General features: G+C 49.3%; 5 protein-coding genes across 5 annotated transcripts; 3 read left to right on the forward strand and 2 right to left on the reverse strand.

Annotated features, from left to right (window-relative positions):
- Nucleotides 1-619: 619 nt before the first annotated feature.
- On the forward strand, nucleotides 620-1,606 carry MRS44_013008 (uncharacterized protein; the record flags this gene model as incomplete). The annotated part of the gene is made up of 1 exon (XM_046278963.2): nucleotides 620-1,606. The coding sequence occupies one exon, from the start codon at nucleotides 620-622 to the stop codon at nucleotides 1,604-1,606; it is 987 nt and encodes a 328-aa protein (XP_046126363.2).
- A 322-nt stretch (nucleotides 1,607-1,928) lies between these two features.
- Nucleotides 1,929-3,371, reverse strand: MRS44_013009 (uncharacterized protein; the record flags this gene model as incomplete). Its single annotated transcript, XM_065619001.1, has 5 exons — nucleotides 1,929-1,961; nucleotides 2,015-2,455; nucleotides 2,798-2,927; nucleotides 2,984-3,064; nucleotides 3,286-3,371. 5 exons carry the CDS (start codon nucleotides 3,369-3,371, stop codon nucleotides 1,929-1,931), a joined length of 771 nt encoding a protein of 256 aa, XP_065475073.1.
- A 2,142-nt stretch (nucleotides 3,372-5,513) lies between these two features.
- MRS44_013010 (uncharacterized protein) lies at nucleotides 5,514-6,182 on the reverse strand (the record flags this gene model as incomplete). Its single annotated transcript, XM_065619002.1, has 4 exons — nucleotides 5,514-5,657; nucleotides 5,700-5,748; nucleotides 5,794-6,101; nucleotides 6,177-6,182. 4 exons carry the CDS (start codon nucleotides 6,180-6,182, stop codon nucleotides 5,514-5,516), a joined length of 507 nt encoding a protein of 168 aa, XP_065475074.1.
- A 651-nt stretch (nucleotides 6,183-6,833) lies between these two features.
- On the forward strand, nucleotides 6,834-9,242 carry MRS44_013011 (uncharacterized protein; the record flags this gene model as incomplete). The annotated part of the gene is made up of 7 exons (XM_065619003.1): nucleotides 6,834-6,893; nucleotides 6,944-6,967; nucleotides 7,022-7,134; nucleotides 7,185-7,597; nucleotides 8,100-8,479; nucleotides 8,539-8,783; nucleotides 8,837-9,242. The coding sequence occupies 7 exons, from the start codon at nucleotides 6,834-6,836 to the stop codon at nucleotides 9,240-9,242; spliced, it is 1,641 nt and encodes a 546-aa protein (XP_065475075.1).
- A 565-nt stretch (nucleotides 9,243-9,807) lies between these two features.
- On the forward strand, nucleotides 9,808-11,284 carry MRS44_013012 (uncharacterized protein; the record flags this gene model as incomplete). The annotated part of the gene is made up of 6 exons (XM_046282608.2): nucleotides 9,808-9,814; nucleotides 9,875-9,905; nucleotides 9,966-10,021; nucleotides 10,079-10,109; nucleotides 10,227-10,998; nucleotides 11,054-11,284. The coding sequence occupies 6 exons, from the start codon at nucleotides 9,808-9,810 to the stop codon at nucleotides 11,282-11,284; spliced, it is 1,128 nt and encodes a 375-aa protein (XP_046126368.1).
- Nucleotides 11,285-11,577: the final 293 nt, after the last annotated feature.

Below are 11,577 nucleotides of genomic sequence, written 5' to 3' on the forward strand. Positions count from 1 at the left end.
TAATCCCAGCATGGCCTTGGAATGGCAAACTGGGTAACTGGAGTTACGCGTGTATAACTCGCGTAGATACTCCAATTCGTCCCCCGTCCAGGCCACAATGCGAGAAGCTGTTGGTTTAAGGGAAAAGGGGTTTCACCCTCTATCAGAGTAGCCCCACTCCCTTTGAAGGCTGGCTCAGTTAAACCACGCATATCAAGCGAGATATTACCGCGTTCTCCAGATTGTCATTACCCTAATAGGTAGGTAGGTCAGCTATAGTAACTATATAGGTACTTGATTATTATTATCAACAATGACTCTAAAAGAGGTCATGAGCCACACCAGCGAAATACACAATTATCTATCCATGACGGCATTAAAACCCAATATTGGACTCACGTACAGTGACATGCGTGAGGCATCTGATTACCAATGATTATAGATACGCTTGTAAGCGATGATGAAGAGCATTGATTACAAATAAGCTCCATAAGATCCCCGCCCGAGGGTTTTGGTCGTCATCACATCAACCTCCTGCCCGGAGCTGCTGTTACTCTTTATCAACAGCCCATGTCAAAGAAGTATTAACAATACGAGACTGCCAATTCGAGCTGCAACGCCCTTCAATTTTCCATCTACCATGAAAGCAGCCGTTATTCACGCTCCCGGCGGCCCCGAAGTCCTCCGGCTAGAAGACATCCCAACCCCGGTGGCAAACCCGGGCCAGGTCCTGATCCGGGTCCGGGCCTTTGGACTTAACCGCTCCGAGCTCTTCACCCGCCAAGGCCACTCTCCTAGTGTACAGTTTCCCCGTGTCCTGGGAATTGAGGCTGTTGGTACAGTCGCTGCAGCACCAGGTGGAGAGTTTCTGGAGGGCGAGATTGTTGCAACCGCCATGGGAGGTCTAGGCCGCGATTTTGATGGCGGATACGCAGAGTATACCTGTGTGTCAGCAGCTAACGTGCAAGCCATCCCGCGGGACGTAGCTGACGGGCTCGGCTGGAACACCCTCGGTGCGATGCCAGAGATGTTACAAACCGCGTGGGGATCGCTATTTAAAGCACTCAAGCTGAACAAAGGCGATAAGCTCCTTATCCGTGGAGGGACAACGAGCGTGGGTCTCGCCGCTGCTTCACTCGCTGCCGAACACGGGGCAACGGTCATGGCTACGACGCGAAGGACTAGAAAGGATGTCGCTGACCTCATGAAACGGCATGGTGTAGTAGAGGTGGTGGTCGACACAGGAAGAATTGCAGAAGAGGTATTGAAGATCTGGCCTGGAGGAGCTGATAGGGTGTTGGAACTAGTTGGAACTTTGACCTTGGACGACTCGATGCAATGCGCGAAGGAAGGTGGCATTGTCTGCATGTCTGGCATAGTGGGCAACAAGTGGGCCTTGAATAACTGGAACCCGATGGAAGCTATTCCCTCGGGAGTCTATCTTACTGCTTACAGTGGTGGACAAAAGGAGTTCATGGAGACACCTTTGGGTGATCTGGCGCGGAAGATCAAAGATGGAAAGCTGGAGTTGCGAATTGGCCAGACTTTCAGTTTGGATGATATCGTAGACGCACACAAGTTTTTGGAAGAGAATAAGGCCTTGGGCAAAATTGTGATACTGGTATAGATGGAAGAATCTTGAGCAGACAGAACCGTGGTTCCAAGTATGAGGATGGTGGTGCCAGTTGAGAGAGTGATACCATAAGATATTGATTACGCCAACTTGTGGGATGATGGGTTGATTGATTGACATCTTCAAAAGGTACTGAAATCTATGGTTGTGCTCCGTGAAGAAGACACATGGTGGTGAAAGAAAAATGGTAGAGAAACAAAATGACCCAACAGAGAACACAAAAGGAAAGTCCCGTAGTCCGGCTCAGATTCAAGAGACCAACAAAGGGCATGATCACTCCCCGCTTCCCCCTAAGGTCATCCCTCTCGCAAGTGGTCTAGCTGTACCATCCGTTTGGCGACAGTTCCAACTTCAAACCCGTTAGCAGATCGAAATCATTATAACCCATGGGCCGCAACTCACAAAGCTCGAGTTTATCTTCTTCAAGTCTGCAACTCCAAGAGAAGCAGCAGAAGCCGTGATCTCCTTTTTCAGGAGCTTGGCTGTACGAGAAACTCCTTCTACGCCGTAAAGATTGGCGTACATAAATGACCGGCCGAGGCCAACAGCCCGAACACCAAGTGCAAGAAGCTTAAGAACATCGGTCCCATAGTGAACATCGCCGTCGACATAAACCTCGATATTCTTGAAAACCTGGGGCGCTTTCTTATGTATCTCTAATGCTACCTCGAAAGCAGAAGGAGAGCCATCAAGAGCACGACCTCCATGGTTAGACAGGAAAATAGCTGGGGCACCAGCCTCAACGGCCTGTACCGCGTCTTCAACCGTCTGGATACCTTTGGGGATAATAGACAGCTTTGTGAGTTTCTTCAGGTCTCTGTAGATGGTCCAAGTCATTGGGATCTAACTTGCGGAGCGAGTCTGGTTCGCGTTCTCCTCAAATCGAAGGGCACGATGCCGTGTGCGATCCCCAGCCAAATCCACAGTCAGAACCATGGCCTTCGCTCCCATTTTCTCGCCGCGTCGGAAAAGAATAATATTTGCGGTTTTGTTATTCGATATGTAAATCTCTTGGGTTAATAGCACACTGATTGTCAAAGAAGCTTGGGGTTGCATGCCTGTTGAAAAAGAACCTGGTCTTTACGGGGCCTGGCAGCCGCAATCTTCTCCAAAGGTACGCGGCAAAGGAGGGCTGTTTTCGGTGAGTGCCCCCTCCTGTATCAATGCAGGCTATCAGAAACGCACGATGTAGAGAATATTCTGCTCCGCTGCTGCCTTGAGCAGTCCGATCTCGCCCTCAGCATGAGCAAGACCTGCAGTGGCGCATGGGCTGATAAAGAAGGGTGCAGAAAACTTATGACCAAGGATAGTAGTCCTGGCCTGTATTTAGCATCCTTTCCTTGGCTTCTTTTTAGGACAGAGAAGACAAACCCCATAGAAGACTCTATATCAGTCACATCAACCATGACTCGAGGCCGGAATCGGTAATGCTCGAACACCTCCAGGTTGTTCCTGTAAGGCCATTCATCGCCCGAGCCGTGGCGGTATTGGGTGTATCAAGAGTTGTTCATCGACTGTCTCGCGACCCAGTCAAAGTCCGGAAGGCCAAGGATTCGAGAGAGGTCTGGCAGGCTCCCGTTGGCGATGGGGAAAGTCTCGAAGGACTCGTCAATCCTGCTTTTGTTAGCTCGAAACCCGATTGGCGTACACGAGGAGATATCCAGTCAACATACATCGTGTCGGGTTCATTGAGGAAAGGTCTAGCCGCCAAGGCTGCCGAAGCAAGAGAGAGAACACAAAGAAGAGACGTTTGACGCATTTTACTCGATGGAAGTGACAGGTTGGTATTGAATGAGGAATTGGATAACTTGTAAGGAGAATCCCAGAAGCTTATGAACCAAAATATGGGCCAACACAGCCTCTCTGTTTTGTCCAGTCCCCCTAGCATTGGCGACCACGCCGCGGGCTGGCTTGACTTGGCTCAGGGCGGCTTAGGACATAGCCTCAAAATGATCCCCAGCTGTTCGTTTTCGGTTTCATCGCGAGTAAAGTTTTCCATAGAACTATTCATGGTGGGAACTACTGAGGAAGCCTAACTCTCCTCCGACCCTGTCACAACGCCGTCTTGTAGAGCACTGGAGCGAAACCAAGTCCCAGCTTCCCTGGTTCTCGTTCTCGCAGTCGTTCTCGTTCCCCATGGCCTCTAGCCCCAATTTTGCTCCTCTCATTCAATACTATTTTGGGACACTTTATTTCCCACCTAACTGCTGTATCAGAACTAGAACGACAGGCCGCAGCGTTGGTTCGATTCACGGAAGTCGCATTTGTACTGTTGCCGGAGCCAGGAACCCAATGCCTCCGAGTCTTTGGTGTAAGGTCCAAGCGTAAATCTGTGGGAGGAAGAGAAGAGTGAGAAGATAGCAATGTTGAAAGCCTTGGGGCAAAGTGCAGACAGGACCTTGGGGGTCTACCTTTCTCATAGCGTTGAGGAGCACGCAAGGACCAAGCACTCCCTGTCTCGTTCTCGTTCTCGTTATCGGTTCGGGACATTTCGCCCAATAACAGGCCACGCCTCACTGAGGCAACAAACTTAAACGGACTAGACTGACTACCTGGAGGCCGGGCTTAGTTGGCAAGTAGCATGGTTTGAGCTTGCTGGCCCGCTCTTGGCCTTGATAAATACGGGAACGAGGACATTATCAATGCAGTTTAGCCACCCCAAGAAATGAGTCTCTTCAAGTTCTCTTGGTGATCTTGTACTCTTCGCTCATCTCGACCCAAGAGACGGTGGTTCATGATAGACACTAGGTACGTTTGGAAATACACCCTGGCCATGCAACTGCGTAACTGCCTCGATGGAACTGACACTGCGTCGACATTGTAACTCTTGCATGCCAAGTTCTGGACATGACGACGCTATTTCACCGTTGACAGACTCTTCGGGCCTCACCATGTCCGTATCGACGACCGCGGTTTCTACGCCGACCGACATCCCATTTTCACGACCGGAGATCCCTGTTCATCAACCGGGCAAGATAAGAATCGATTACGAGTGCTTTCCTGAAGTGGTTCCATCGAATGACCCAGAGCCGGCGGTATTGGAGAATGCAGTCACTGGACGCAACCTACCGGAACTGGCATGCACATACACGCATGAGCTACCAAAGCAGGCCATTGCAACATATGCTGGCCTTGAGGTTTCAACATCACTAGAACCATCCACCGGGGCCGTGATGCCGTTGCATTTGCTTGGGGATCAACCTGACTGGATTGATTGCCCCTTTTGCGAAAGACGAGCAAGGACCACAATAAAAAAGAGGTCCTCAAATATAACACAGTAAGTTAGTTCAACAGGCGTTTAGTCGACTGGCTAACTAACATGATTAGTATCCAGGCCGCCTTCCTACTCGTTGCTACCGGTCCCGGGGTTGCTGTTCCCTATGCTGCAAAATGGTGTTTTAATGTCGAACAATATTGCGGAAACTGTGACAACAGAGTCGCGTATTTGCCAAAGGGGAAAGATCTATTTATTTGCAGGGCAGCTCGGAGATGAAGAGGCGCTGGGGTGCCCTAGCTTGATTCACAACCGCCTAATGTTTTCTTTTCTTCGTGCCCGGCCTGAAGGTCTAGTCCTTAATATTGAATGTTAAGATTTTTTGTTATTATTATTCAAGCTTAATATGAAGCAGCTGAAAGGCAATGTCAGGGCCATGAGGTCCGATATCAAAATATTTCATTGTAATGTAGAATATGGCGTGATGTGGAAGTTGGCTGTCATGAACACGCTACAAAACTCAGAAAGCCTGATTCAAACGATAAATCAACCATGTATAGAAGATCGTGAATGAGCTTTTCATAATATGGGACTTTCTAGTTCCTCCGCCAATAGCAAGTTGAAGACATGGTAAGCATAGAAGTAATACAAGTATTAGTATTATGATGGGAAATGAAGTTTCCAACGCTATGCCCTGCCTCGGCTAACTCGCTTGACGACACTATGCCATTCAATATCATCCAGATCGTCAGCGTGGACTGATACTCCGATGTTGAGAGCTTTGTGCAGTTGTTCCTTAGTACTTGCATAGAGCATGCGAGACTTGACGTTCTATTAGTGGCGAGTGGTAAATATACCAAGTAGAGAACCAACCTTGATCGATGTGCCAGCAGGAACCCAGGCGATAAAAATAGTTGAGACTCTGAAAGATTAGCATGATGGATGCGCATAGGCACATTTTCCTCACCTTTTGCCTTCGTCACCAAGGTCGTATTCGACATCGTAGGCAGCGTAACGCGGGGCGGGCTTCCCCTTGCGATCCGCGGCAGATGATAGTCTCGTCAGAAAAAGCTCATAGTCCGCCTCTGGTGAGACTTCCTCCACGACAACATGGCGTTCATCATCTGAAATTTTGAAGATGACGAAGCGAGGCTTGTCTGCGTCTCTTCGGGACCGGAGTTCGTTAACCGCAGCGACACACTCGTCCTGGATTTTTACACTGGGGTTGTTAAAAAGAGTGGGGGAGGAGAGTGGGTCAAACAAGGAAGAGTTACCCTGAAGGGATCTGTTGCCATCTGCGTGTCAGAGGGAACGCTGCTGGAAATGGAGTACCGGTAATGTAGTACTTACCGACATGATTTTAGTTTGGAAACAAATTATAACAATAGTTTGTTATTCAAGAAGTTTTGTGCTCGACCCGGGACTATCAATGACCTTAATGAGCTTGTTCGAGCCGAGGTACTCAAGCCAGATCCGCTTTAGAATAATTCAGACAGAAGCTCTAGCGCATGAGAACTTTCAATGTTGTCGCCCACAGAAGAACATTAAAGGATGAATATTGACGGGACGATTGGTGACACCGTATAAATAGTTTGTGGCATAGCTTAGCACTTCATGTGGTACAATCTCTTTGAATCCATGCCACTCTTTGCCAGCCTTTTCAAAGTTTCCGCGGCTCTATGCGAGCCGACCAGGAGACCCCCTGGAACCTGATGGGTCTCTTCACTCATCAAGCACGTCTCTTCCGCGTTGCCGCGGGTCCTTGGGTGTCCGTGCTGTGTCACCGAAAATTGGACCCATCAGCCCGGGCGTTTGACGCGACGCGTGTGAGACTGATCCGTGCCAAGAGACCGGCTTTTCCGGGGGCGCGGACCCTCGGGCCCGTGGGCCCGCGGCTCCGCGTCATCTAAATTCCGAACGCGTCTGTTTGTTAGCAACCCCTCAGACATTTGCGATTCTTGCAACCGGCATCGAACGAGATCGGCGAGAGCCTCCCAGCAGTTGACGATGGATGCCGAAGAAACGCTCCAGCAGCGCCGAAGGCGGCTCGCACAGGTTTCCCGAGCGGTAGGAAGTTATCCACGTGCCAAGAAAGGATTAGAGCTAATGACTCCCAGTGCGAAGCATGTAGGATGCGCAAGGTATGGTATGATGGTATCCATCATCACACGTGGCCTTGACTGAACCTGGTTTAGATTCGTTGTGATCGTTCAAACCCTTGTTCAAACTGCCGCACTGCTGGTCTTGCATGCCAAGTTGTCAATTCTAGAACAGATGGCGGTCCTAAACGGGACAGAATAGCCCAGCTGTATGACATACTAATCACCTGGATGAACCTACTGACTGACAGATCACTAGGGAGGAGCGCGTCAAGTACCTGCATGATCGTCTCTTTACAGCTCAAACCCAGCTGAACAAGACCAACACCGCGCCTGACTTGGGGAATCCCTCTTCCAACACACCCACTAGAAACGACCAACACGGACCATTCGTGGTAGATGACACTCGTGTGTACGAGGGCAGCTCATCCTTTCGCAATCAAGCTGTTCAGGCTAGCGACATCTCTCAGTCCAAGGTTGTTGCTAGTGGCGTCTACACTCAACACAACATGGATTGCCTAACTAGTCAATTAAGCAATCTTCTGCAGCCCTCAGACTTGCGTGCTTCAGCAGAGGATTATCAATTTTCTGGAAGTGCCACATCTAACAACCAACCAGCAATGGATCTTCTTCCCTCTGGGCTGGTCGTCTCCATTCTTCAACAAATACGGGGTAAGACGCACACTATCTCTCTATTCACACTGGGCCAAGAAGGCATGAGGAATCATGCGTGGCTCATAAAGCACCTGTTTTACTAACAACTGCAGGCAACCGACCGATTTTTCTTTGTTCATTCATCATAAGTGATCCATCCTTAATCGAGACCCTCTGTCGACAAGCATATTACACTGCAGCACCTCTTTCCCTTGGTCAAGCTACGGCAATGTACGGGATTTTGTATTGTTTGCTCAAAGAATTCATTTTCCTTGAAAATCCTCTCGGCCAAGAATACGACCTGAAATCACATGTGTCCACCTGCGAGAAGAATTTCAACCAAGGGATTCAAACATATCAAATTCTAGCTATCCCTTGCTTTGAAAATGTACTCAGCTTGGCCTTAGGGGTGAGTAGCGAGCACCACATCATCTCAGTCAAGTTCTCACGCCAAACTTCACTTAGATTGCCAAAGCTCAAGAAGAAGGAAAGCCATTCTTATGCTGTACACTCCTGGCAGCGGCAGCGAGCCATTGTCGAATGCTCGGCTATTGCCAGGAAACGACATATGGGAAGTACCAATCTCGGAGAGCCGATCAAATGCGCCGTGTGTTCTGGTATATCTACACTGTCGACAAAAATATTTCTCTCCTCCAGGGCCGCACCTCGTATCTCCAAGACTCTGAAGTGGATGCTTGGCATCCTAGAAGCTCTCCAGACGCCGAGGTCAGGCCTTGGGACCAACTTTTGATCATGGCTATCAAATTTGCTAAGCTCCAGGGCCGAGTTTATGACCAGCTTTACTCGGCCGCAGCACGAAATGCTCAGCCGGTTCAGCAAGCTGAAACGATCAAGCTGTTTTCGGCCAAGTTGCAATCCTGGTATGCCGAGCTCTGCGAGGTAGGCTGCAAACTATGTCTAGCCACAACAGGTGTGGTTAACATGCTGATCTGATGCAGATTGACTCAACCCAGATGAAGCAACCTCAAGTGTTTGAGCTTTCACAAAAGAGCTGGGACATCATGTACCATTCCACAATGACCTTGATCCTGATTAAAGCACCGACTACAGAGGATGAAGCTGGCGTTAGTCAAGCGTGCCTTCAGGCAGCCCGAGCTGGTTTGCGATGCCACCTTGCATGCTTCTCTAGTTATCAAACAGCCGACAGCCCTGGACTGGTATCAGAGGGTGAATATGCAAGCTGGTTGGTTCCCTTGCTTTTTCTTCTCTGCTTTTCTTTTCTGACACGCTCGTTAGGGTTCTTCATCAGTCATCGTTAAACCCGTTCATTGCCGTTTTCCTCCACGCCATTGCGGCCGATAGCTTGGAGGATCTCTGCCTGCTAGACGACGTCGTGGCGGTTTTGGAAAAGGTTTCTATCGTCTCAAACAGCTGCCAAGACCTGTTCAAGGTCTGTTCCACGTTCGCTCGCCTCGGCCGGGCCTTGGTAATGAATGATACAAGGTTGGAAAACCCAGAGGGAGGGTTGCAACTGTCCAATGATGCCGACTCAGGCACTCAATCTGGGCTGGAGACTTTTGAGGGGATTTTTGGAGAGGGCATGCTGGAACAGCTTTCAAATTACGAGTCTTACAACTTCTCGGCTCTCCTAGGTAACTGGACCAACGATGAGATGGGAGTTATGGATGAAGCGCAGAAGTAGTGTTTGAGCCACCACTTAATACAGCCATTCAACAACTCCAGCATTGAAATCGAGAACGATCGATCTCCAGCTGGGCCCGGTGTGGAAAACACGATGTGGTCTTGAATTGAACCTGCAAACACCTGTGACCTTACAACTCTAGAGACAAATCACCGGCCGGCACGACTTGCTCTGATGAGCACGTTAGTCTCGGAAATGGATCCATCTATACTAGTATTGCTGCTTTTGTATGAGTTATGACCACAGATTACCAACAATCAAGTGCCGATAGTGCCGACAACGCGCGTCCAGAGGCTCCTAGTCTGCAGCGCTTGGGGGGTGCCACGGACCCGCGGCCTCCGTTGTGCCGAGATGTGGAGAGGATTCATTCGCTTCCCATATCCCTTCCTTTTGTGATACAGCAAGGACAGGGGCTGGGAAAGAATGACCGTATCATAAGAGTAGCCTGTTTCTAGGGTGTGTTCTCATTACCCAGTCCAGTCCACTCCAAACCCCAAACTTTTTGTCCATAACGCCTTGTCTCACACAACCCCCCCAACTTGGGTTGCATCGAAGCTTTTTCGCAATGGACGGTAAGTTATAGCCCTGTGCCATGTTTATCCTCCTATAAACCTTACTTACCAGACTTTCAGAAGACCTCGCCGCTCTCGTTCTCGACAATGGGTACGTTGGCGGGTTACAGCTGGGCGGCTTGAATCTCAGAAACTAAACATCGATTCTTAGGTCAGGCATGTGCAAAGCAGGCTTCGCGGGTGATGATGCACCTCGCGCTGTTTTCCGTAAGTTGAATCCTTGAGCCGCTCCCTTCTTGAAAGATATCGTTAACGTCCGTCGAGCATCCATCGTTGGTCGCCCACGTCACCACGGGTAAGGACGAGTCTGCCCCACCGACACATGATCAGAGACTGAACTCGTACCGAGATGACCAGATCTTGAAGATTGTTGCGTCTTGTTTCTTGGGTTAACGTGGCTAACTTTGTTTAGAATCATGATCGGGATGGGTCAGAAAGACTCCTACGTCGGCGACGAAGCAGAGTCAAAGCGAGGCATCCTTACGCTTAAGTACCCAATTGAACACGGCATTGTTACCAACTGGGACGATATGGAAAAGGTTTGGCATCATACCTTTTATAATGAGCTTCGCGTGGCTCCCGAGGAGCATCCTGCCCTCCTAACTGAAGCCCCAATCAACCCTAAGTCAAACAGAGAGAAGATGACACAAATCTTCTTTGAAACATTCAATTCTCCAGCGTTTTATGTTTCTATTCAGGCTGTCCTATCTCTATACGCATCAGGTCGCACAACTGGCATTGTTCTTGATTCCGGCGACGGCGTTAGTCATGTCGTACCAATTTACGAAGGGTTCGCGATCCCGCATGCCATCTCCCGTATCGATATGGCAGGACGCGACTTGACCGATTATCTCATGAAGCTACTAACAGAGAGGGGCTATTCGTTTTCCACCACTGCCGAGCGCGAGATTGTTCGCGATATCAAGGAGAAGCTTTGTTATGTGGCCCTGAATTTTGACCAAGAGCTCGAGGCGGCGTCGAAAAGCTCGGCCCTAGAAAAGACTTATGAGCTGCCAGATGGACAGGTACTCACAATCGGAAATGAGCGCTTCCGTGCTCCCGAAGCCCTCTTCCAGCCTGACGTTATTGGCCTGGAAACAGGTGGAATTCATGTGACGGTTTTCAACGCCATCATGAAGAGCGACGTTGATATTCGGAAAGACCTGTATGGGAACATTATCATGGTTTGATCCCAATATTTCCCGTACGACCGCAGATTACTGATGTGTGGTCGTTTAGTCAGGAGGTACAACCATGTATCCAGGTATCGCCGACCGGATGAACAAGGAGATCGTCGGCTTTGCCCCTTCGTCGGTGAAAGTCAAGATCGTTGCGCCTCCTGAAAGGAAGTACTCGGTATGGATTGGAGGCTCTATTCTTGCTTCTCTCTCAACCTTTCAGCAGATGTGGATTACCAAGCAAGAATACGACGAGGCTGGCCCGTCTATTGTTCACCGCAAATGCTTTTAGGGACATTGAAGAATCTAGCTTCGGCAGATGAGACCACTACTGGTGATCTTTCATGGTGATACTATGGTCAACGTTAACAAGGGTTTAAGTGTGACCATGAGATTGGGTAGGAATTCGCTGCCTTGTCTTTAAGAAGTAGCTTTAGAGTAAGAGGGTAGGTATATAATAGAACTAAGTGATTTCTTCTTCCTTATTGTTATCTTTCGTCGATTGAACAACGCACCTTATATGTCTCTTTACCAACGACGGAGGTAGGGAGGGTTTTCGTTCAACAATCGGCAATGGAGTTCCTG

This window comes from Fusarium solani (genome assembly GCF_023522795.1).
Source record: "Fusarium solani strain SB1 chromosome Unknown bctg00000008, whole genome shotgun sequence".
In the NCBI taxonomy this organism is placed as follows: Eukaryota; Fungi; Ascomycota; class Sordariomycetes; order Hypocreales; family Nectriaceae; genus Fusarium; species Fusarium solani.